This window comes from Cajanus cajan, chromosome 3, assembly GCF_000230855.2.
Source record: "Cajanus cajan strain Asha chromosome 3, NIPB_CcT2T_4, whole genome shotgun sequence".
Lineage (NCBI taxonomy): Eukaryota > Viridiplantae > Streptophyta > Magnoliopsida > Fabales > Fabaceae > Cajanus > Cajanus cajan.
The window spans coordinates 72476028-72500380 of NC_138519.1; the positions used below are offsets into that span (position 1 = coordinate 72476028).

Sequence of the window (24353 nt, forward strand, 5' to 3'; positions counted from 1 at the left end):
GATAAATAAGTAGGGTTGAAAAAGTTGAGTCTAAATGGGCCAAATTTTATTTTATTTTTTGATTTAGTTAAGAGACCTTTTAATTTATTATTTTTTTTTTTAGAAAGTAACTTTTATTTATTATTAATTATTATTATTATAATTCAAATAATATTTTAAGTAATAAAAAATTTAATATAACACCTTAAATATTTTGTTTTCTTTATTTTTTTATTTTGTTTATCTACTATAAATTTTTATTATTGAAAATATTTAATATATAAATTAAGTTATGTTTTTATTTTTATGTGTATATTATTATTTATATAATTATATGTATTATAAATTATTTAATATGTATATATATGTAAAAAAAAATAAATAAGAATATATTTATATATTATTAATTATATATTAATGTATAATTTTATTTTTATGTTTGTTTACATTTAAATGTGCTTTAAGTACTTAATTAAATAAATAAATAAATATATATATATATTATATATATATATATATATATATTAATTATGTTTTTATTGATTATGAATCTTATCACTATATATTCAATTTACAATTCAAAATATAAACTTTTCAATACAATATTTATATCCGGATTATAGATAATAAGGAGTAGGACACACGTTGCAAAATCATAAATGTTACGTGTTCATAACAACAAAAGTTGTCATTTCAGGTCACAATTTGATTTTTCTTGCATCAGTTGTGTTCCACTCCTCTCGCGTGATAATATGTTCAGAAACGTACATTTTGTTTGGGGCAGAAAAAAGTGAAAAGAAGAAGAAAAAAAATTGTAGTAGGTATATTGTATATATGAAAATAAGAGTAAAAGATTTGTATGTTCCATACTTATATTCATTTTCTCTTACATGAGAAAAAAGCTCCATAAAAGATTAAATTTATACTGTACGTACTACCTATTATTATAACATATATCTTATTTTAGTGTACTGTGCTGTTTTATAAAATTAAAAAATAAAAAATAAAAGCAACCCTGTAGAACTGATTGCACCGAGCAAAACAAAATTGAATATCACGGTGACGTAAAAAAGATACTGCAAATCAAAATCTTTCTACTCAGTTCTTTTATGACCTGATAAGCATTGAGTACCTGCATGAGCTCCACTGGTCAAAACACAAATTCTGAATTCTTTTGTCATCCACGATAAAACTAAACTGAAACTCCATTCATAAATTAAAACTATTGGTTGAAGAATGATTAAGCATTAAACTAGACAAACTTTAAATTTTAAACAAACAACCATGTAAACCAAGTACAATGGTCCGAATTAAATGGTTCATAACTCCATAACTAGCATCTAGCATTAATAATTAATAACAAGTTAGCATCCTTTACTATTTCAAATTGAAAAAGAAGATGCAATGCTATATAATATCCACAGTGAGATTTTAAGATAAAAGAAAGTAAATCTTGTCCATAGTAAAAGCAAACCCATATTCACTGTTTTCCTGCTGATGTAATATTTAACCACTATAATGATCACTTCTCTTCCCGAATCATATCCCACTATGGACATCAGAGTACATGCCATTGTAATTGTTTCATAGTTTTCATTCGTTTATCATTAGCACAAAATTATTTTTATATCAATAAAAATTTCGAATTATTGACATTTATTTAATTTTGAAATATAAAAAATGATAGATTAAAATAGATAAGAGATTAATTTTATAAAAAAAATACTCATTAAAAAAAATTCACATTGAATAATCCCTAAAAACAGTATCATTCAAGAAAACTACTCTAATCATCCTCTATATATAAATGAAATAATATAGTATAATTGACTTAATTCATACTCAAAATTTAAAGCTTAAACGTTACATTTCATCAGATAAAGTTCAAGTTGAACCAATGGTAGGCTAGATGCAAGTTACAGGCTATAACAAGTGGAACCCAATTTGGGCTTCGAAAATGAGGCTCTGAGTTTTTATATGGGCTAAACCAACTAAAAGGTGTAAATTTAACTTGTGTTCAAAATTCAAAGCTCAAACAATCACTACATTCATCTGAGTGGGTTTGATTGGCATAGAAGTCTAGGCAAGAGTGAAAAAGGTGGAAGAAAATATTGAAAGGGGTGAAACAACTTTTAAAAACATAAAAATTAAGACTACAATTTTTATTTTCTTTAAAAAGTGATTTGAAGTAATTTTGAAATTCACTTAAAATTCATTTCACTTATTATTGTTTTCAAATTTAAGTTTGAAAATAAAAAAGCATAAATTTACTCAACCTTATTAGCAATCTCAAAAAGTTACCAATTATTGGAAGCATGATGCACAAAAGATATCATGTGAACAAGAGAAGGGCCCAATCTCATGCATGGCATTAATTGGAGCCCAATTCTCTTACTAACTTATTTCTAAAATCCGATTCATTCTAGCTGTCTTTTGCAGATCATCTTTAGGAATTTTTCTTTATCAATGACGTTTTCAAACTCTTTTCTCGAACAAAAGGACTTTTAGACAAATTATTATTTTTTTTTTATAAAAAAAACATCATCAGACAAACTTTAAAAAAAAATAAAAATAACATGATTCAAATTTAAATTTACTTTATTGATCACTTCTCGTTAATTTCTGGTCTCCGTTTTAGGGCCTCCCTTGGTGTCTCGTACTCTCGTTCTTATTCCCATTGATCTGTGAACCAATGAAAATAGAGTGGACCCAGAAAACAGAGAGATAAAACCAATATACAAAGGACTGATTCTTAATTCTGGTCATTGTGATAATCCATGATTAGTTAATTATATGTTATATGCAAATTCAAAAAAAAAAAGTGCTTGTTAATTTAAAACAATTCAAATTCAAAAGAAATAAGAGAGAGTAAATATTGGAAATGATAAGAATCAATACTTGTATAAAAATATAAGAGAATAGAGATAGGAATAGAGATAGGATAGTTTGAGATTAAGATCATTGTGCCGTCATTATAATTTTAATAAATGGATAAAAAAAATATTATTTATCTAAAATTTGACATGCATAACAGTATCACGTAATTTAACAGTCAAATTCATGAAATTTGTGTTAAAATAAAGTTATAATCATAAGACTTAATTATTCATACAGTATGTAAATCCCTTTTCTCTAATCACATCCCTTAAAATGAAGTGGCATGGGTTGGTATCGATTGACAACTAAGTTATGGAATGTCTTTGAACATAAGCAGAACTAAAGTGCATGACATTAATTATTTGTGAAAACTAAAAGTAGAAAGCATAGGTAGCTTCACTTGGAGACAACCAGTAAGTCCAAAATAAGTGACCAAATTTATTTGACCTATGTAACCCTTCTGAATTCTGGTTTTCCACGGAAATTGTACTAATTAGTAATCAAAGTGGTCCTGAGGCTACATTCTGGCATGACATCAATGTTTCTTCAATTTCTCAATCGTATATTGGATATACAATGTTAGCCCAACTTCTTCAGTTTCAGAGACCCTTCTTTTTCAGGTCAGATATCAAATCTATATCTAAGGCTACCTAGGCATAGAGTAAGTGGTCTAGGCATCTAGTGGTTCATTTCACATGGAAATGATTTTTGAACTTTTTTTTTTTATAAATATAATAACACTTTTTTTTTCTTCATCATATCACTATCATGAGAAAAATGTCTTTTACCGTAACACCTTATTTGGTTGAGATGAAATGAGAGAAAAATAAAATAGAAAAGTGAAAATAAATTGAGTGGTGTAGTTAATAAAGGAAGTGAGATATTAAAAGGTAATAAATTTCATTTTTTTTTTAAATTTTCGTGCAAGATCGAGTGAAAAATTAGGGAAAGAAGTTTGTCTCTTGTTCTGTGGATTTTTAACCACCACACCATTTTTCTATTTATTTTTTATCCAACACATGCTGGCTAACCATAATCATATTTAAAACATTTTGTTACACTTAATGACGGTTTTTAAATCGCTACAAAATGATAAAATCGATTAAAAAATATTTTTTTTTTATACTTAATGACAATTTCTAAACCACCATAAATGGATAAAATCGATTCAGAAAAACATGTAATTGATTATATTTTTTTATTATTTTTCTATTTCTCTTTTATTTTTTATTTTTTTTTTATACTTTTCTTAAATCAAATAACCAAATTTTCACACTATTTCTTACCTATTTCTACTCACATATTTATCATTTTTTTTAATTTCTCTCCACTCTATTTCTCACCTATTATTTTCCTCTTTGTTCTTATAATTAAATACAATGATCATGGGTAAAACTAAAAATTATTTTTTTATATGAATATTCTGTGTAGATAAAACTTAAATATTTATATTTATAATTGTTTGATATAAGTAAAACTTAAAAATTCATTACATAACTTACATTGCAACGACCCGCGCGTCATGGTTTCTGCACTTAGTGGAATCGCACTACTACTAGTGAACTAAGAGAAATATTAAAATTGGACAACTCATACATACATACACACACACACACACACACACACACACACATATATATATATCTAAGTAAAATAACTGAGTTTCTATGTACAAAACATAACATCATATATGTACAGTCATCCCAAAATAACATCACCCTAGTGTTGGTCAAGTACACACAAAACAGTTACCCAACATGGTAACTCTAACACGAGGACAAAACTCCCCGTCTCGCAGCGGTCACCTCAACTTCAAGCTAGCCCTGACCTACTCCCATACAAGTATTATCATCGTAGTCCATCCACATGGAAACAGAAGGGTAAGCTAGAGTTCAAAAATCAATCATACAAGTATAGAACAAAATCTATATTACACATTCATCCAATCAAGTCCCATAGGAACTCCCATCTCAATCCATCATCAATTCATCAAACATGAAGTCACACCACACACTTCATCATAACATCAATCATGCAATAACATGCAATTCATGACAGATATCAATGCATATCAATCATCTATTGCGTCGTCACGTATACACCTAGGAGATCTCCCTAATAGTAGAGCAGTGTAAGTGACATCCCAATCTTACTGAAACCACCCCAATCATTTTCACGCCCAATGCACCCGCTCAGTCACAGCTAAACAGGATAAAAATCCTCATTCGGGTTTACTCGGATGATGTCACTTACACAATTAGAAGTCCGGATCCACCGTCAGGTATAGCATAGCTGGGTACAGGCTTACCACGACCTTAGCATGCATTACCAAGTCACTTGTGGAGTTCGCCCACCGACTATCCGCAAGGATCCACGCACCTTCTCCAGTACTTGGTTAAGGGAATAACCCTTGACCTCATACTCCGCTCCAACACTGAGACTCACCCAATCTAGTGGCCTACCTAAGCACCACTCTCACCCAAATCCAATGGCCTACTGAGCACCACTCTCATATATTAATGGCCTATCCAAGCACCACTCTCAAGAGACTCTATGTGAGCTCTTCCAGTTCGAAAATATTTTCCCTCTCCTCAAGTCCTAGGCTAAACTCATGCCATAAGGCATCACATGCAATAATGCATCACACATTATACATAGTCTACCCACCATCATGATCAATAATCATACTCATGGCATAAGGCATCACATGCAATAATGCATCACACATCATACATGGTCTACCCACCATCATGATCAATATCATTTTCATATGAACATATACACATGTCATATCATATTTAAACATTCATATATATCGTTACCAAGCATACATATGAATCACACCTCATCATACATCATATATCATACATAGATGATCTAAAACTTCAACTTTAAACATGCATGAGCATAAATTTCAATCCAAAAACATCAAACCCATTCACGCCCAGCGCAACCAAATCACGCACGGCCTAACATCCAACACGAGAGCCCTAAGCTCTTCCACGCCCGGCGCGCTCAACCTGCGCTCGACCTAATCTCAATTTGAGAGTTCACAAACTCATCCAAACCAGCAAATCCAGTTTCATGTAAACACAAAAACACAATGCACAAGCTCCATATAACTCAAAAACAAGCTAAAAATCAACATGTAGCCATCCGATGCATCAAAATCACCAAAAACCCAATTTTTTCCAAAAACCCTGAAAAATGAGCGAATTCTCCGATCCAGCCATGGATCCTCAACTTTCATGCATCAATTGAGTCACTAAACTCACATGCAACTAAACAACAAACATTCTAGCTTCCCTCATCTGAAAATTGGCTCAAAATGGCCAAGAACTGAGAATAAGTAGAATTTTCTTTCAAAGCTCAACCCGAAAACTTCAATCCACCCAAAACAAGCTTCCTAGTCTGAATTTCAAGAAAAGACAGAAGACATTAGTGATCTAGAGGAGAAGAAGAATCATACAGAGAAATTTGGGAGAGAAAGGAGCTCATAGACCCAAAGTCCTTATCTCTAAAACTTCTCTCTAAAACTTTTCTCTAAGCTCCCCTTCTTTCTCCTCAACTACATGCATGTGGCCTATTTATAGAAGTCTGGAGTGGGCAGAACGACCCGTTTTGAATCCAGAATGGCCCGTTCTGCATTCAAACGTCATGTGTAAAATTCACATCCAGAATGACCTGTTTTGGGGTTGCATTTAACTCACAACGACCCTATTTGGAACGGTCTGTTTTCAACTAGGATTTATAGGCCTATTTAGTAGTTTGGAACAGCCCATTCCAGTTTGGGAACGATCCGTTCTAGGCTACTAAATCACCCTTGTTTTATTAGTTTGGATCGACCCATTCCAGTTTGGGAACGATCCGTTCTAGGCTACTAAATCACCCTTGTTTTATTAGTTTGGATCGACCCGTTCCAATTTGCAACGCCCCGTTCTAGTCTACTAATTACGTTACATACATAATGATCAATATATATATATATATATATATATATATATTAATCAATATAAAATAGATATTTATCTACAAACTTTTAATTTTTAATGACAATTTCTCCCTTCAAATCAAATTTCTTACGGTGCATCTATGATATCTATATTTTTCTAACTCTCTCTAAGTGTCATATATCATTTAGATGTCAAAAAAACATTTTTCATTCTATTTGAGGACTTTCAATTAGGGTGTAAGTAATTACTACGAGTAATATGCAAATTCAAACTAATTTAAATTGATCTAGTAAATTTGGATCATATTTTTTTAGTATTTGGATCAAATTCAACTCAATTCGATATTGTACGAGTTGGGTAACGAGTTTTGTATTTTTTGACCTATGACTTAATCCGACTCGGTCATATATAATGAAAAATAAAATAATAATGATAATGATAAACAACAACAACAACAACAATAATAATAATAAATTAGTGTTTGAATGATCACTTGCTCAAGAAATATTCTTTGTCACTTTTGTTTAATAACAAATTTTATGTTTTTGGATTGATAATATTGTAACAATACAACATATTTATTTTAAATTTTATTTTATTAATGTTGATAGTTTGAGTTGATAACAATATAATAAATCAACAAATTTATTTTAGAATTTAATTTATATAATTATTTACTTTATAGATTTATAACATCGTATTTATAACAAGTGTCAAATAATTTGCATATATAAAATATTTAAATTTTTATAAAGTAAATAAATTTAATTATGTTCACCCGATTAACTCAATCAAATCTAACTCATTCAATATCGAATTGAATTGAGTTAGGTTTAAAAATACATAAATTTATTCAATTCAACCCATTAAATTTTGATCAAATCGATATTGGACCTACTAATTCATTTATACCCGTATTCAACTAGCTGTTTTTGAAGACAAGCTAGGGAAGGACCATGCGTGGTCTTGGGCTTAGAAAAATGTGTGAAAGGAAGGAAACTTTTTTTTATTGCTGAAAACCAAAGGGTCTTACTGTCTTGACTATTATATATGTCTATTTTATCACATGTACGTGGATAGAAAAAATTAGGAAAATAAAAAGGAACACGAGTAACGCCGCAATCTTTGAATATCTGTAGTATGAATTTGTTTTGATCTCAAGATCGTTGTATTGTTAGATTCACTGTGTTTTTTTTGTTTTGCTGTATAGTGGTACGAGGTTAAAATTTATAACCTTGTTTGTATTACCCACCACTAGTGAATTTTAATGGTTCTTGGATTCTTTGCATCTGAGATAGATATTATAATCATAAATAAAGAGAGGAAAGTACTTATGAACTACTCAAAATATGTTTTTTTAACTCTCTTATAGGTTTTCACGTCTTGAGAGATGCTTCACTGATTTAAAGGAGAAGAGCATTTTTATCTATCATTAATCTAGATTCTTGAATAATGAGACTTTTTTTTATATATATTTTTGGAACAAAATTGACAGGATAAAAGGACAATAACTAACACTAATGTTTAAGTTTTCAATTTTCGTTGAATACTGAGTAGAGTAGTGTTTCTCTCTATTTACTCTGTCTTTAAAATAAAGACACTCAGGTTAAAACTTCATTAAGAATATATTTAATGGGGTCGCTTATTGTAGATGCTCTAAGTTAATAGAGGAGAGTGATTGTAAATTATTATTGATCTCTATTCTTAAACAATAATAATGTATTACTTTTTAATAGATTGGTCCGAACAAAAGTCAAGATGAAAAAATACAATAATTAATAATAATTTTTAAGTTTTCAAAGAATATTTATTTGGGATGTAAATGAAAAATAGGTAACTAATACTGTAGTTTATTCATAATTTCATATATATGCATATATATATGTAAATGTGTTTGTGTATACTAACGTTAGGTTAACCTCAGGCTCACGCACGCCTATGGATTTGTGATTCCGTACTACATTTCGTTAGTCAATTCAATTGATTACCAAACTATACAACAAATCTTCTCTATCCTGTTGCAAACACAAATTACTCATTTCTTTAAGAAATATTTTAATTATCTTATAAAACTCCATTTTTTCAAAGATTAATTCTTTTTTTATTATTATTATTTTTGAATAACATCATCCGTGTTTAGATTTCTTTTTTATATCAAAATTATAGTGACACATCAAAATTCATATATAAAATTATGTATATATTATTTAAATTTCTTCACCTTTAAAACCATCTTAATACTTCACAACTATTTAGATTAAACCCTTTAAATTGATTGGAAATAATTAAAAAAACATGAAAAAATATTTTATAAGTTTCAAAATGAGTATGCCTAAAATTTTATTTTCCAAAATCTCAATATTAATGGTAAAATGTTAATCTATACCTATATATAAAAATAATTTTTTTTACATGATTTTTGAACTATTTTATTCTTAAGTTTTTAAATAATAAAATATAATATTAAAAATTAACTATTTTCATAAATTCAAGACTAAAATCTAAGATCTTGAAATTAAAAAATTAAACATAATACCAATTGATCTTTACCTCATTAGTTAAAATATCGGATATAATTAGTTCATGTAGTATATGTTTGATTTTTCTTAAATAAGATTTGGATTTGAATCATATAATAGAAAAATATTTATTCTGAAAATTATATATATATATATATATATATATATATTAATTATTGATACAATTACAATTATCTCTCATAAACTATTAAATTGAATGCTAGCATGTTAAAATATTTTTGGAGGAGATGTCGTATAATGTTAGATAAATTAAAATGAGAATGAATCTATTCTTCATCTACTGTAAGTATTAGTTATTTTAATTTTACAAAACCCTTTAATCACCAATTTCACAAAAATGAAAAATATTTAGTTACTTTTATTTTATTTTTTAATGTTATTTTACATAAAAAAATATAAAATTTTATTATAATAAAATTTTCATATAGTGACATATACTCTATAATAACATAATATTTGTTATTAAAATTTAATTTTACCTATATTATAAATATAAGATATGTTGATATATTATTAAAAAGATGTAGCTATAAATAATAATGATACAATATATATTATTAAATTAATCTCACTTAAAATTAACATTAAAATTTTACATAATTATATGTCAAATAAATTTACATTTACATATATTACATTTATAATGAAACTTTTTATATATTATTATATTTATATTTATATGTAATATTTATTGTAGTATTTTTCAAAACTAAAGATTAAAAAGAAAATCTTATAAGAATAAAAAAATATAACGAATAATCAAATATAATATAATAAAAGGACAATACTAAACTCAGTTCCTTAGTTATCAAAAAAAATAAAATTCAGTTCCTCTACCCGAAATCTGATATATATTTTTTAATTAAAGGCGGTCAACAATTTTTTCTTATAAAAATTAATAATTGATGAAACATTTTATACCCATAAAATCATAATAAAAATATTTGTTTTAGTCCTTATTAAAAGATATTGTTAAAAAAATTATATTTTTTATAAAATACTTTACAATTTATATAATATTAATTTTATTTCATCTTTTGTCCCTATTAAATATTGTGAAAATATATCTTTAAGCTTTAAAAAATAAATATTCTTTCTCTCTCACCTTCTAAATTCAATTATAATAATTTTATAAATATTAGTGTATTAACTTTAATATAGAATACATCTTCACATCTTTCATATAAAATTAATAATAAATAAAATAAAATAAATATATCATAATTATACTTTATAAATTTAATAAAATTAACTAATATAGTTAGTTATATTGGTTCGTGTAATTAAAAGTTTCTCATGTAATCATAAGAGAAAGTATATAAGATTAAAAGTTTAGCATAAAGTAGCCGAATGCAAATATGCAATTTAATTTTAAACATGATCCGTACAAGTCGGCAGGTCATTAAATATCTTTGAGAGACGAGAATCTAATCATGAAGTAACCATATTTAACAAGACCTATACATGATTAATTAATGAATATCCTATATATATATATATGAGAATAAAAAAATTAAAAAAAAAAAAAACGACTAGCCCATCAAAACCTAATTAAACATTGGAGATCGCACATTGGTGGGTTACGTGTTCACCGTACAAAGAGGTGAGTTAGCTAAAGAAACATAAACAAGTGCAAGGGTACATGAGATTAATTAATTTAATTAGGGTTTTTGGATTGGGGAATGTCCTTATCGGATTAACAATGGAGGCTTTTCCCATTTTGCAGTTTATATATTTTATTTGAGATATGTTTTGTGGCCCCCTTTGTCTTTAGACATTAGATTCGAAAGTGAAAGTTAAACCCCACTAAACCCATGCTTTGCTTTGGCCTAATTATGAATTTTAAAATTATTGAAAAGGTTGCCCTAAAATTCCAAATGAAGTGAACGACCGCCACCACGAACCAAGAGTCACTCCCATGAACAAAAAGTCACTTTATTAGGGAAACCTCATCTCGATCGCTTGGGGCATGGACAATTATCAAAATACTACGTCTCATATCTTTAGAAAGTGAATACTCCAAAAAAGGCTATGTTCAAAAAGCTAACTAACATTCACGCTTGATTTTTTTTAAAAAATACTTTTTATTTTTTTAATAACCACCATAGTTATGGTACTTTGGAAAAATAAAAAGTTACTACTTACAAAATAGTTTGACTGCCAACTAATAGTAATAATTACATTTTTTTTAGTATTGATATCATCCAATAATAAATAATTTTTGAATATATATAAAATGAATATTTTATTTTATATCTAAGGTTAGGATAATCATAGTCTCATATAATCGTATATATATATTTATTTACTTTTCACAATAATGATTTTAAAATTACATCAATAACTATTTTTATCAATTAACCATATACAACTTTTATATTGAGAATGTTGATGACTATTGTATCCTTATAAATTGTGGTTTTCTAGCAGAATTCCAAAATATTTTCGTAAGAGCTTTGATCAATTGAATGTAATGTGAAATTATTTTTCTTTTTAGTGTTTAGTTTCACTTAAAGCTTCTCAATCCTCGGTGTAACTGAAAAAAAGAATCAACATGAAATGTGATATGCGAAAAGGAAAAAAGTAACTCCTTTCAATTTTTTTTAAAAAAAATTTATAATTCTAAGTCTTATTGTTATATTATATATATATATATATATATATATATATATATATATATATATATATATATAATCTCATTTAATAATCATATTTTATTTCACGACTACTTCTATAATAAATATCAAATAAAAGTATTTTAAATTAAATATAATAATTTATAAATAATATTAAATATTTCTTAAAATGGTGTAAATTAACTTCAATTAAATATCAATAATTTTGGACGATAGAATACTACCTGTCTATGGCAAATAATAATAATAATAAAAACAATACCGTTCAAGTAGGTGGTTCTGGTGGTGCGTGAATGCGTGATGGTGTCTGGTGTGTAAACACTGATGATTAATTGACCAAACCCTGTGCTACTTTTTCTGACACGTTCTTACTGTTTCAGACTGTGCCGTATATAAACTTAGGCATAGTAATTATTTATTACTATATTAATTTGAACTAATAATTAACGAAGTTTTTAGGCCCAAATGCCAGATCTCATATTCAAAGGTATATAAAGCTTATTTTTAATTAAAATGGACCTTGCTTTAAACAGTTTCACTAGCCTGTTACCTATTTGCAGTTCTCACCAATAAGGATTGTTAAGTTGAAGATCAAAGTTCAATTTCCTCCACATCTTATGCTTTGATTTCCCATCATATATTATAATAATCAAGATAAAAATAACCATCACAGTTAAGCAATTCAAATGTGCATGTTGAAAATATCAATTGCTGAAAAAAGTTGGCTGGGTTTTTTATGTTTTTCTATTGCAATGACTAGTAATTAATTTAGAATATTGGTGGCCTCTTGTTTGATGAAATAGTAAAATAGTCGTGTACCACCAATGTACCATGGTAAACAGTTTTGTGGGGGGAATATCAACCACCACCCCATTTTGGGTGGAGGGAAGAAAGACATGAAAAAAGAATGTAGTAAAAGATGAATGAAAATATATACCCAATTGCTGTAGTGGAATCTTACGAAAGGTAAGTGATGATATTTAAACAGCTTTGTGAATTAAATATTCTATTCATATTTATTATTTCCATTTATTATGTAGGTTATCATTCTTTCAATTTAACTAATAGTTTAATTTTGAATCTTAGATATGTAATTATGTTTAATGTTATGAAAGCTAAAATTTTATATTAGATAATAATTTCAATTCAACTACATAATTATATTTAATTAATAAAAATTGCATGTGATTTTTTTATATAATATATGTATGATATTTACTATTGGTATTGCGTATCATCTTTACCCTTATTTATCTTTCTTTCTCAAAATATTGAATTGCTTTGAATTTTCACAAATCTTTTTCCAAGTTCATTATTCCTTCAATGAGTGACCTCTATCTTTTCGTGATTGGTCATAAGGTAAGGAATGTTAATAGTTACCGAACCAACAAGACTAACTTTGCTCAAGAAAGGACGGTGCCAATCAAAAGCTGGACCATAGTACCATATATTATATACATGATGAATTTGGACTCATAATTATAGCTAGGTGAAAAACAGAAAGTACATACGTAAACGTGGAATCCGGGTTATAAAACATATTTTAGTCTTATTAATGTAGATTACATACTTATATTAGGATAAACACATTTCTTTTTCAATTCATCTTTTCTTGACTGTAAGGTATCTTCATCATTAATTATTAATGCAGAAGAACTTACAATGGTGATCATTTATGGCAACACATCTTTCCATCCGTAAAATTAGCAACCAATCCATAGAATAGTACTGTCATCATCTTCACGAAGGATATATATTCCCCCAAAATTTCAATCAAAATGACCTCTCTCATTCTTTAAGAAAGAATAGATCTTGAGAATGAGATTTAAAGTTGAGATATAGAAAGGGAGGGAGGAGGGTCCAGCTCAAAATTTTACCTGAGGGGAAGGGACAAAGTTTGGACCACTAGGATGATTGAGTAGTCAAATTCATGAGGCACAAGATGGAATTGCTAAGAATGACACCAAAGTGTGGCACCTAAATTATGGATATCTTTTGAGATTTTGTGTCACCGATGTGAAAGGAACTAGAGAAAAAACCCCACCAGGAGAGATGGATGGATGGACTTATCACACAATACATGAGGTGGGTGGGGTTTTGGTTCCTAGACAAAGCTAAGGTAAGAAAAGAAAAGAAATAAAATTAAGGTCAAGATATTTTGCAAGCTTTTTCTTGTCCCCCCCCTCTTTCTTTTTTGGGATCATACATGCTTTAAACCTAAACCTCTCTTGGGTCTACAAAAAGTGCTCTTGTTGGTGGGGTTTTGGTCAATTCATGGAACTTGTTTGTCCCTTCATTTTTCAAGGCCTTTATGCACCACAAGTCCTCAGGGCATGAGAGCAATTTCCAGTGTGGAATATGATGGTTGAGCTCATCTCTTCCTCCAACTTCAGTCACAATGACCTTGCAATTCTCATCCTTGGACTCATTAGCCATGTTGTGTACAAATTGGCACAAGGCCCTAACTAGCTTCCCTGAGAATGGCCCTTCATGGTGCACCCCATACATGAAATAGAACCCAAATGGGTTGAAGAAATCAGGTATGGTAGGCAATTTCAAGCATGGGAACATCTTATCAATGAGCCACCAACTCTTGGTGCATAACAAGCAAGAAAAAGGTGCTTTCCCTAGCCTTAGCTTGAATATTTCACCACTATTCCATACACTAAGCATAGCCCAACTTTTTGGCACTTGCCCATCCGACCCAAAATCACCCCAAGCAATATCTCCTTTGAAATAAGCCACCCATGTCCCCAAACTGAGCTTGTTCCTAAGTATGTTCCCTATGTCATTAGGGAAAAACTCTGTTGACCCCATGAATCTTCTATAGAGGTACTCAGCTTGGTCAACCTTCAGCCTTGCAATCTCAATGTTGGGTGATATCTGAAAGCAATGATGGTTCACAGGGTTCACAAGAATAGCTGGAGTCCTAAACTTGGTGTAGCCAAACTTGTCCATGAAGAGACTCACTGAGGCATGGTTGTCTTTCTCTGTTGCCATGTATGCATAGTCCACATCCTTGGAAGTGAACCATTCTTCTAGCCTTTTCACTAGGCTTGAGCCAATCCCTTTTCTCCTATGATGGGGTGATACCCTTAGGCCAAGGACATACCCCACCTTTGCCAAATCCTTTGGAGGATGGCCATGAACCGTGACCACTTTTATAGACCCTTGAATGACACCAACCAATTCATTGTCCAACTCTGCCACCTAACACCAAATTCAGCATGCACTTAGTGCTGGACATGATGATCAAACAATAAGAAAAAGAAGACATATACCATTTTCGAATACAAGTTAGAATTACTTTTGCGAACTCCTCCACTAGAAAAATTTGAAACTCTTAAAAATTCTTTTAAATTTGCATCTAAAAAAGACTCCTAGTTGTGATGCATTATTAAAAAAAAAAGTTGGGAAGACATGAAGATAGTGCCTCAGTAGTGGCATGGTATTGCATATTGATATCACTTACCAGCATCATGTACATGGGACTGTTCCGGATCCTACAAATGGGGTCACCCATAGTGTCTGTGAAGAGAAACACACTTTCTGATGGCCCTACTTCGCATCTTCTCTCAAGATCTTCCACTTGAGCCCTATCAGATTGCCCCTCATAGCTTCTGATTCTGAACTTGTTGAATTCCATGCCAAAGAAAGGAGATTTAGGGAAGGGAGTTGAAGGAGTTTGATGTGTATGTGATGATTGAGTGAAACAAAAGTAAAAGGAATTAAACTCAAAGCTTAAGAAGGTACACAAGATATACAAATAGCAAGACAGTGCAACCAACCAGAAGTAACACAAGTACTACAACAAGAATGGTTTGGCATAGACTTCATTATGATAATGATTTATATGGAGGCCAGGGGATAGAAAGAAAAACACAAAATGCAAAAAAATACAAAACAAAATTAAAAGGAGGTGGGAAGAGAGAGATAGTCGAAATAGAAAGAGAGAGATTGGAACTTGGGAGAATGTTCTTTATCAGAATCATCAATAACCTAGGCTTCAATAAAAATAGTAGACAAAAGTTAGATTATTAATAGAATGTGTTTTTTGTCTCTAGCTTTTTGTATCCACTCCTCGTATACATAGGTTAAGGTAATCTTATTCTTATATGTAAGAATTTCTCGCATAATATTATATATTCTCTTTTTTTCATCCTTCATTATATTTTTAGTGATGATTTACTATCCCTTGAATTGATTTGTGTGAGGCTTAAATTATGTCAGACAAATTTAAATCAACTATACTAAAATTTAATGATAAACTGTACTTTACTATTTAAATGAAGGTTAATTATCACCCGGTGAGTACAATTCAAATCCGACATTCATATTAGAAAAGCGAGGAAGAGGAGATTGTGCGCGCGCGTGTATTTTTTTCTTCTTTTATTTAAGAAAATAATAATTTCTGTTTATCAATTACACCCTTTAAAAGAGAGACAAATGAAAAAAAAATATACTAATAATAAAAAGGATCACCCCACTTGATTTCCACTTTTACTTTTCTCATATTATTTTTTTTATACATAAAACTGTGGAAAGAAAACTTCACAATCTCATAGGTTTGAGTAACATGGATAAACCTCCTCTCTAAGGAGATGTTTTTCATATATAGGAATTGAGTTAAGAACCTCCTTGTGGCCCTATTTTATCTTTACTAACAACATATAATTTCTAATAATTATCACAAATTACAAGGAAAAATGTTATTCTCTCTTTTTTAACAGATGCATGGAGTGTTTTTTTCCTCACTAGTAAATAGTAAATAAATTACTTAATAAGATAAATAAAGGTATAAAATATTGCTTAATAAGATAAATTACTTAAAGGATATAATGTGTGTGAAAGACAATCAACTTACTGGTAGCGAGATTAGTATTTGACCTACTAAGTTAGGAGATATTTAACCAATTTTTTTTATAAAAAAGATAACAAATTTAATAAAAGTGATATATATATATATATATATATATATATATATATATATATTTATATATATATATATATATAGGGAGCATATCAAGTGAGAGAGATTTATTATGAGATATGAGAGGGTTAAAATATAATTCTTAGATTAATTTTTTCTCACTTGATTAATCTAAAAGTTATATTTTAACTCTATCATCTCTCATAATAAATTTCTTCTCACTTGATATCTTCCCTATATATATATATATATATATATATATATATATATATATATATATATATATATATATATATATATATATATATATATATATATATTTATGCCAAAATCTTAAACACTTAAAAGAAACGAGGGTTATATTTATTTTCGTTTGTGAAACTATATAAAGTTTATAAATTTAAGAATACCCAAATATATACTTCTCACAATGAATATTCATATATTCAGAAGATGTATTTTATAAAGTTACTTATCAAATAAAATGTAACTTTATCCATGATTTATATATATATATATATATATATATATATATATATATATATATATATATATATATATATATATATATATATATATATAGTCCTTGCAATATTATAAATCATTCCAAGGTAGACCACTCCAATATTTTACAAAAACGAGTATTTATTTACATATATAAAAGGACAAAAAAAATTGGCTTATTTCATCATATATAAAACGTTATGTAATTCCATTATGAAAAATTTCTTATTAAGTTAATGATTCTATTCAATATAGTCATCTTTTATAGCCAAGACATGCACAATACTTAAATCTTTAAGTGTAAATAAACAAACACAATATATATTTCCCTTAAAATAAAATAAAAACCAATGTGTTAACTATGATGGTAGCTTTGTTCGAATCGAAAGTGTAATTAGAATGCATATATAACTCATCCATCCACAAACCTTAAGCATTTTCATCATATGATATCCTTTATTTTTCTCCCCCCCACCCTTTGTCTTTTTCTTCCTTTTTCCGGCTTTATATAGCCTTTACATACATACACACTTAGCTTTAACCCTAACTCTTTGTTCCTTCCAACTACCTTCCTTTTCCTCACTAATCATCAGATCCCCCATTATTAATGGAAAAGACACGTGGCGCCAATATGTGCTTCATTCAGCCAATGGGGAAGCACACACGTGTACATAAATGGGGGTGGGCCCCACCACTGAAGGGTGAACGAAAAAAATTGTAGTGGGAGGTTCCCTTAGGCTCATGATTGTATCCTCCACAACAAGTGTACCACCTGTCTTGTTGTGCCTTTCTTTGCATGCATTATGTTGTCCTCCTCTACACACCTTTGGATGGATACTTTTGGAGTTTGCATTTACAATGTGCCCATGAGTACTAAATGGTGGGGATGTGGGTCCCACCCAATTCCAACAAATGTTGTTTGTTTTTTTTTGGAGTCTTTTCTCTAGATCATCTCCATTCAGTTCCTTTTCACTCCAAACTCAAAAAAACATTCTATGCTCATTCTCATCCAATCTCTCCACTTCTTCTTGCCCTATCTTTCCCTCAAATTCATGCTTCATTTTCAACCAAACAAAAAGGAGTACCATTGCTTCTTGTTGGTGTGCTGCTTGCTTTCCTAGTTAATTATTGTGTTCCAAAAATTACTTTATATTATATTAATATTAAATATATCTGAAATAATTAAAGTCAGTCTAACAGTGAAATAAGATAATAAAGGAGTATGAACAAAGTTTTAGATTCAAATACTACCGTTATCGTTCTAATCCCTATATGGATTTAAAAATAGTTATATCTTTCATTGATCGTGTTTATCTACTTATCTCAGCCCTTTCTGCAGCGAATTCAATGTGCAAAAGAGTGGTTCTTTCCTTGTTTGTGACAAAAAATTCAAAAAGCACGCATCTGAACTTGAACCTAATTAAATTGTTATCAGATGCGATTCATCCATTTTATTGTGATATTAACTATGTTTCTTGGCGTTTCTCCTTGCTTCTTATGAACTACGGGTACGGGGGCTATAGTGGAAGATTATGGATTTAGTTATAAAAGTTAATTACATGTAAATATTATAGGAGATATACTGCTTGAAAATCTCTGGAATAAATTTCGTTAATAAATTTCATGTTTAAATTTATGAAAATCTATAGGTTTATGCACATACATCATTAACATGAATTGTTAACTTCTTATAATACATATATATAAGAACTAATAAGGTTCCTAAGTATTGTAACTTCAAGGCTTAATGGAGAGGGGCTAAAAGTGAATGAATCTCAATATAATATACTCTCTCTTTTTATCATGCACTAAGAATATATTTAACCAACCATCGGAAATTAATTTTTTTCGACATGGATAGATCATTTAAATAAATATAACCACTCTCTTTGATATGTTCAAATAACATATTTATCGACTAATTATACCGGAACTATATAAGTATATTTGAGGACTCATTTCGGTATTTCTTAAAAAGGGTATATGCTTAAAATGGTAGTATATGCATATATAGTTTTTTGTAAACTAATTAATTTTGGAGCCGACCCTTTCATCCTTGGACCTGCCCATGTTCTTAAAGAAAGTGCAATACCTTTTATTTATTTACTTATTTATTTTAATTTTTTTATTAAATTTAAAATTAATAAAAATGTATTTTCAATCAAATAAATGTTTAGTTACATATTTCATTTTAGTAAACTATAACACCTATTAATTAAAATTAACTGTTTTGTTATTCAACTCTTTTCAGCCGTGCGCTTATTATAATTTGTTGATGTACGAAGAATTTAATTTGTTACAAGTTTTAAAAAATCATTTTTAGGTGCTATTTATTTATTTATTTTTTAAAATATTCTATCATGTTTTTTATATTTTTATTTTTAGGTTGAAGGGGTCGAGAAAATAATATTTTATTCAAACATGTGAAATTATATTTTAACATGTTTACTATATTGAGATATGTGTTTTTTTTTCTTAGGAAACCCTTATACGAATTAATACGAGTGATGTGACTATGTGAGGGATTATATTGAGCTACTAAAACTTTTAGGTGAAGTTTACTTATATATTAGAGGCTCATTACAAATGAAAGTTGTCAAAATTAAGATCTAGAGTATAACAATTTGTTTATGCATGGGGAATAACATTGCCGAAATTGATTATATATATAGTAATTATTTAACTGACGATCTATAAGATATGAATGAATGATATAAGAATTCCATGATAATTGAGAGTGGGGAGGTATATGGAACTTAAAGAGAGTAGCATTTTGGTGCTTTAATGACTGCGCCTATTTACGTGTCCAAAAATAGATAATCTTACAAAGATTTCAATCACTTTCACACTTATCTAGATCTTTTCCCATCCTCCTACATAGTCGCATTGGCCCTCATCACTTTTCACTATCCTTTTTAGCTGGCGATTGTTATTCTTCCTTCATGAACAATTGTGGTAGATAAAGGAAAGAAAGAGCAATACAAAAGAAAAGTTGCCAATAATCATGCAATACTAAATATATATACATTATCAATCTTTTAAGGCCCCTTTCATATACGCCCGATTATACTTCACTTTTATTGTCCTATCAATTTAGTGAGATACTATATAGTTGTGAGAGTGACGATAGATTCATGTCAATTAGTGGACAGGGTAACCTTTTGATAACAGTGTATAACTATATTTACGATATGTCACTACACATGTCAGGGTGTAAGGTGCAACATTGGATTAATATAAGGAATAATTACATAAAGCCAAATACCATTTTCAGTAGGTAAATAGCACCACCCAACTGATATAAACTTATAAATTTAGTAATTTTCAATTCAAACTCTAAGAATATAACTAGGGTCGGGGTGCGACAAAGATTGAACTAACTGAACTCGATCTAAACTCGAACCAAATCAAATAATGAAAACCAAATTGTTCTGAGAAAAAAAAATTAAACTGAATCATTCTTGTGTAGAGCGGTTCGGTTTTTTCAATTTAGTTATTTAAAAATATATATTTGAGTGTAAAATAGATAGCTGAACTACAGCAAATTAAATTATTTTGAATAACTTCAAACGTGTAGTTCAGCGGTAGGGTTGATCCACGCTTAAGCAAGGTCAGAGATTCGAATCTTGTCTTATGTATGTAGCCGCGTTAAATCTTGGGGCCAGCTATTAGGCATGACAATCTAACCCGTCCCGATTTGGACAGGGAAAACCTGTGTTTATCGGGTTCGAGTTTTCCCTTATTGATAAAATCGGAGGCGGGGGCAGGGACGGAAATGTTAATACCCGCCCCCGCCTCGCTTAATAATATAATTAAAAAATTACTATTATATATATATATATATATATATATATATATATATAAACCAAAATTAGAAATATTTATATGTAAAAAAATTTATATTATTTTTCTTTTCTTTTATTTTTTTAAAATTTTTCATATTTATTTAAAAGAAAAAAATTAAAAAAAAAAAAGAAGAAAAAAGCGGGGGCGAGGCCGGGGCGGGGAAACTTGAACCCCGCCGGGGCAGGGATGGGGACCTAGACTTTACCCCGGCGGGTATCGGGAGCGAGGGCGGAGGCGATTTAAATTTGCGGGAGCGGGAGCGAGAAACGTAAAACCCGGCCCCGCCCCGCGTCGTTGCCATGCCTACCAGCTATCCCACCCTTTGAGGTGCTTCCAACGTAACGAGGAGATTAGTCACTGCTATCGGCAGTGGATACTCCAAAAACGAACCAAAAAAGAAAAAAAAATTATTTTGAATAAAATCAAACCATTTTTTTTAAGATTAAACCAATTCACTTTATTAAAAGTAGTTCATTTAATAAAAATATTTTTATAAAATTGTTCAAGTTTAGTTTATTATTATTTTTATTTTATTTCAATTAATATAAGAATAAGATTTTTTTTCTATACACCACCATAGGATTAGTACTATTAGATTTGATGTTGCATAAATGGTAGGTAAAACTTTTTAATAATCTAGAATTAATGTGCAAAAAATTGAATTTTTTTAAATATTTTTTCGTATTCAATATTATTGGACTTGATGTATATAAATAATAGATAAATTTTTTAAGATATTTAAAATAGTTATGATACCATATTAAAATGTCGGATTGTAACATAATTTTACTTTACAAAATTAGTTTGTAAGATATGAATTGTTATTTATTTATATATTATTTATTTATTTTATATCTAATAAATGTAAAATTTGAAAATTTTTCAATAAACACGTTCTCATATCTAAAATGATTAAATGATAAGTATTTTTTGTGATTTAAAATAAGATAGATTTAGATATTTTTTTTCCAATAATAATCATTTTAAAATCATATAATTAAGAGTATTGTAAACGGAGAAAATTTCCCATCCGAAAATTTAATATGATTGCATGCTTTAAGATTAGTGATCAAGTTAGAAGAAGGGCGTATTAATGGATCAGAATCTTCAATTTCATGATAATTATTTTTTATGCATAACAAATTGAATAGGTAAAGCAACAAGAGGGCACATCAAAAGCCATGGTGGGTTTGGAAATGCAACCAGTTAAATTAGTACGGAGTACAGAGATCACGTCTTTAACTTTTCACTCGTTTATCAATTGCCTTTATGCAATACAATAATATCTATACCAAACAGGGTTTCATTATTTATTATTTTTCTCTATGTGGGGATACAATATAATCATATAATGTTTGCTTGCGTGAATAGGCAATTGTTGGTTCGGTTTGTTGTCATCGGATACATACAAAAGCATCATATTCCCTACCAGAACTTTTGTTTCTCTCACTCTCTCTCTTGTTGAATTTAAAGTTGCTTGAGCCAGTATTTTTTGTTGTCTAGTGGTCCTTTGAGTTGATAACATATCTTATTCAAATTCTCATATGGGATATTCACGAACCCAAAGAAGGCTAAATAGAGAGGACAATAATCAATCATTGATTGATAGGCTAGCATTTTGAGCTAGCTAGATTTTCTTTCCTCTATATCACGTTTGTCCGAAAAGTTTTGATATAATACCAGATACAGATAAATACGACTTTAAATGTAAAAATATAATCAATTTTGAAAATATTTCAACATCACGTACTCATAATTTAAAATTATTATGAACAAAATAAAAGTAAACATAAATGAAAAAAAAATGGTACATTAATAATTATTATGATTTTACTTTCTACCACCAAGATAAAACTTTTTATTTTTAATAAACATTTATCAATAGTCCGATAATGACATGATGATAAGTAGTAATTTAAGTAGATTATATAATAATTGTTACAATAAATTATAATACTATTTTAAAATATAAATAATGAGTGTAATTTAATCTTTTAAATTAATTTATAAGATAAACATTGCCTCTCATTATATATTATTTTAATTATATAATTAGTAGATGAAAAATATTTAACCGTTATCACAAATTAAGATAAAATTCTAAAAAAAAAATATAGTTAAAAACATTAGAAGTGTCCAACAAAAATATGACGACAAAGCACACAACTAGTGTATGTACACTTGACATAAATGTTTAGACATAGGAAGGTGCAGAATTTAGCAATTCGATCGAATAGATTACCTGATGATGACAATTACCTAAATTTAAGACATGGAAAAGTTGAGCCAATTGAATCGATATTTGATAGCGAAATTTTGAGGGAACAAGGGGTTCCATTATGGTTTTGGAGTGCTATGTTAAAAGAGAAAGCATTTTGGATGGTTAATTATAACATGGATGAACAAGGTTTTGTAGCAGAAACTTGACCTAATTTATTCATGGAAGCGACCCAGTTGGTTTTACCTCTCAGAAGTTGTCTTCAACATGAGAATGGAAATTCTTTCACTGGAAAAACAAAGCACTTCACAATTTGGTTGTTTTACTCAGTGTGCATGTTATGATCTTGCCCGTGTCGTAAGTCAAACCACGTGCACACGTGATTGCACCAAATTCCACTTCAACTTCTCATGCCTTACTTTTAGAACCAAAAACTAATATCAACATTATCTAGTGAATGTATTAATTTGGTCAGGATTATGTCATTGATGTGAAATTAAATTACTCTTATATAGTCAAAATAATTAATAAAGACAACATTCACCATGTGTTATGAAAATCAGATCAGACCAATATATTTAAATAATATGATCAGAAATCAGTTTGTTAATAAAGTAAAACTGAAGTATCACAAAACTAATATGAATTGCTCTAAAATTAGTCAAAATTAATTTAATATTGTTCAAAAAATATATATTGTTTTTAATTTACTTAAAATACTTTTAAGAAAAATAAAAATGTTAATTTAATAAAGATTATACATTAGTATATATTATTTTATCAATTATTTTTAATAATTTTATAAAAATATAATAAAATTATTTATATTAATTTACTCTTCTTATCTTGATATTTTTATTGTAGATGTCA

The 24353-nt window shown here is 28.9% G+C and overlaps 1 protein-coding gene across 1 annotated transcript; it reads right to left on the bottom strand.

Moving 5' to 3' along the window:
* Positions 1-13514: 13514 nt before the first annotated feature.
* Positions 13515-16027, bottom strand: LOC145955879 (putative N-acetyltransferase HLS1-like). The gene is made up of 2 exons (XM_083071234.1): positions 15458-16027; positions 13515-15195 (listed from the first exon to the last, which is right to left on the bottom strand). Exons 1-2 carry the CDS (start codon positions 15629-15631, stop codon positions 14203-14205), a joined length of 1167 nt encoding a protein of 388 aa, XP_082927360.1. The 5' UTR covers positions 15632-16027; the 3' UTR covers positions 13515-14202.
* Positions 16028-24353: the final 8326 nt, after the last annotated feature.